This window comes from Gymnoscopelus braueri (genome assembly GCF_963280865.1).
Source record: "Gymnoscopelus braueri genome assembly, chromosome: 23".
NCBI lineage: Eukaryota > Metazoa > Chordata > Actinopteri > Myctophiformes > Myctophidae > Gymnoscopelus > Gymnoscopelus braueri.
Window position 1 is genome coordinate 8235207 of NC_137625.1, and position 3331 is coordinate 8238537.

The following is a 3331-nucleotide window of genomic DNA, read 5'->3' on the forward strand; positions in this document are numbered from 1 at the left end:
TACTAACTGTAGTGGGCGCTATTATTACATTTACTGTAACCCATCCTAACTATTAGGAACAGTGGGCACTATTAATGAACTATTAGGAGCAGTGGGCACTATTAATACATTTGACTGTTAGGAGTAGTATACAGCACTATTAATAAATGAATTAAAACACTGCAATATGCAAATGTCTTCATATTGCAGGCATAAACCAATCTCCATATTACAATATTTCACTTTTTCCTTTTCCGTAAATTAATTACCTACTTCGTCGTACAATTCTTCCATGCAAATGTAGCGAAAATAGCCTGCAAGCTCATGACATTTGCTATTTTTGAAAAACACACACACACACACACACACACACACACACACACACACACACACACACACACACACAGGGTTTCCACCCGACGATTTGCAACCTAACCCTTATGCCACATGAAAAAGAATCCAGATAGCAGCATCAAAGAGCAGTATGTGAGCTTGTGAGCGCATCACTCCACTAGGGCAGGGGTCTTCAACAGGGGTCCGGAACCCGTATACAGGCAGTGGTTCTCAAACCGTTTAATTTCAAGGACCCCTATAACTCTGAGCGTGTACAAATGGAACCAAATGGACCCTTGGGTCCATTTGGTTCCATTTGTACACTCTCAGAGTTATAAAGACCTGCTATAGACCTGCTATAAAGACCAATTTGGAACTCCCTCAAAGAACCCCGAGGGTCCCTGAACCCCGCTTTGAGAATCACTGCCCTAGGGGGTCCTAAAATTACTACATGGGTCCACCACATTTCTGTATAACGGGAACTTTATTTAATTTGATGTAAATGTCTGAAAATATAGGCCTACAGTACATTAACATAAATTCAACATATTAGCAAAGTGGTGTAAAGAAACTAACAGAGCGTTTAATTTACACAACACTGATGATAGTGCCGGCAAACAAATCTATGACTGAAGCCGTCAATGTTGGAGGCAACGGCCACTTGTGGCATACCTGTGGAATACTTCCAATAGTCTCAAATCTCTCAAAGGTCAACAGACATTGATGAGACAATCGGCTTAATGGTGAGCTAGAGTTGAAAGCCTCATCAAGTTGCATGGAAACCTTGTATATCCATATTTTAACTTGTTATGTTTTATTTCGTAAATTAACGGCCTACTTCGTCATACAAGAGTGTCACAAAAAAGTAGTGAAAATATCAGATCTACAAGCTCACAACGGGTCGCAATGCGACCCGTTGTGAGCTTGTAGATCGGCTATTTTCACTATTTTAAAATAATAATAAAAAAGGAACAGTTTTGGACATACAAGGTTACCAACCGACAGTGACGATTATATGCAACAAGATTTTACACTATGTACTGTATGTAGTGGCGGTCCCTGCTTCTTCTCTCTCTCAGCTAATATAAGTAGTCCTTGGCCTGAAAAATAGTTGAAGACCCCTGCACTATAGGGAGCTCTATATACTGGACGATTTCAATCATGTTTACACGTCGCGAGTACCTGGAGATCCTTGACAGACAGGCCAGAGAGTTGGGGTTTTGGCGCTGCTTCATTTATTGCTGCCTCCCTCTCAATAACCTTTGCCTTTTGCTCCTCGACCAACAAGACTTCGGCTCTCTTCAGAAGCTTGCCCTGTCAATTAAGAAAGGTCATTTATTCATTCATTCATTTTAGCTGTCCTTTTTTGGCGACACCTCTTGTAGCTCCGCTGTCATTATAGTGTTTGTCTATACGGCAGTATCGCAAATACATTTATGCCAGGGTCCTAGTGCCCGAGGATAATATTCAGAACCAGTAACCGATTTATTTTTGTTTCTTAATTTTTTTTATCCCACGATTTTTGTAACCCCATTTTTTACACCCAGTGCCAATTGTCTATGTAATCCTGGGCACTACACTCCCTCTGCCAACCTAGGGAGGCCAGGGCCGAGCTCATGCCTCCTTCAATGCACGAGAGCCAACTGACCTTCTTATCACCTGAAGGGGGGTAGTTTCCCTGGTTGGACGTAGCGCGTGGAAGGAACACGTTATTCCAACCAGTTCCTTTCCCCTCCATCAGGCGCCCCGGCTGACCAGGGGGAGGCAGTATAGTGACCAGGATTACTGCATGTTTTTGTGAGGGTACCTACCCTAGGAGACACGGGGAGAACATGCAAACTCCACACAGAAAGGCCCTTTTGCCAACCCCACCTAGGGTATGGGTGCTGATGACGCGGAGGAGAGAACACGCCCCCAGCGCCCACAGCGTCCCCGGCGGGAATCGAACCCAGGACCTTCTAGCTGTGAGGCAGTAACCGATAGCTCATGGCAGATCCTGGCATTGAAAATGTTTTGAGAACCACTGTGTTTGACTGATGATGCCGCAGTGCATTTACCTTCAGCAGTAGTCGGCGGGTTGCTGTGGTCAGTCTCTCTTTCAGTTTTTCTTTCCTTTGTTTTCTCTGCAACAGAGGAGAAAGCTCTTGGTCTTTGTTTTATGAATTCAGCTGTCAAGAGTTACGCACACCAACCCCAGTTAGACTTTAGTTCCACAAAAAAAGTGTAGGTGTAGGTGTTCACGCCATGCATCCATATGCACACACACAGAAGCACATGCATAATATGCACTTAAATACACCCTTTTAAAGGTAGTGCACTTAAGTGTTTAGTTTTTCTGCATAAGACACTTAAAAAAGTTCACGCTCAACTTTCTGATAGTAGGCTAATCATTGCTATAGAGTGTTTTCAGTAACAGGAGTCTCCCTGTATCTTGGCTCCTTAATAAACAGAATAGACATTTTTAGGTGGGTTGCCAATTTCATCCAATCAGGAGAGAGAACCTATTCCTCACCTACCGTTTTGTTGATGCTGTTCCAGTTCATACTATCTGTTTGTCCTTTGTCTTGAGTTCTCTCTCCTGATTGGCTAAAACTGGTATGCATTTTCTGTTTACTAAAAAGCTGGAGAGACGGGGAGAGACCCCTGTTACTGAACAAACACTCTATGGCAGGGGTCTTCAACGTTTTCAGGCCAAGGACCCCATAGCTGAGAGAGAGATGAAGCAGGGACCCCCTACTCTGACTATATAGTATAAAATTGTGTTTCAGATGAAATTTTTTTTTTGCTTAGTTTGCTCTTTTTTCCCTCTACACCTATAGCCTCTTTGCCAAAAATAGCCGATCTACAAGCTCTCAACGCCTCTGCGAGGCGTTGAGAGCTTGTAGATCGGCTATTTTCGGGCTAATGTTCCCCTCAGAAAATGAATTCTAGGGTTCAAGTGGTTAATGTAAAAAAACTAAATCCTATCACACACTGTTTTGGCGGACCCCCTATAGTAGCTCTGAGGACCCCCTAGGGG

At 43.4% G+C, this 3331-nt stretch overlaps 1 protein-coding gene across 1 annotated transcript in view; it reads right to left on the bottom strand.

The window, feature by feature from the left end:
* The window catches only part of LOC308079239 (troponin I, slow skeletal muscle-like), a gene marked incomplete at its 5' end in the record, with an annotated part of 9674 nt that extends 6819 nt beyond the window's left edge, over positions 1–2855 (bottom strand). Inside the window, 3 exons of the mRNA XM_080420614.1 lie at positions 1495–1626; positions 2370–2435; positions 2829–2855. Coding sequence (XP_080276740.1) covers positions 1495–1626; positions 2370–2435; positions 2829–2855 — 225 coding nt within the window. The remainder of the gene's footprint in view (positions 1–1494; positions 1627–2369; positions 2436–2828) is intronic.
* Between the last annotated feature and the right edge of the window lie 476 nt (positions 2856–3331).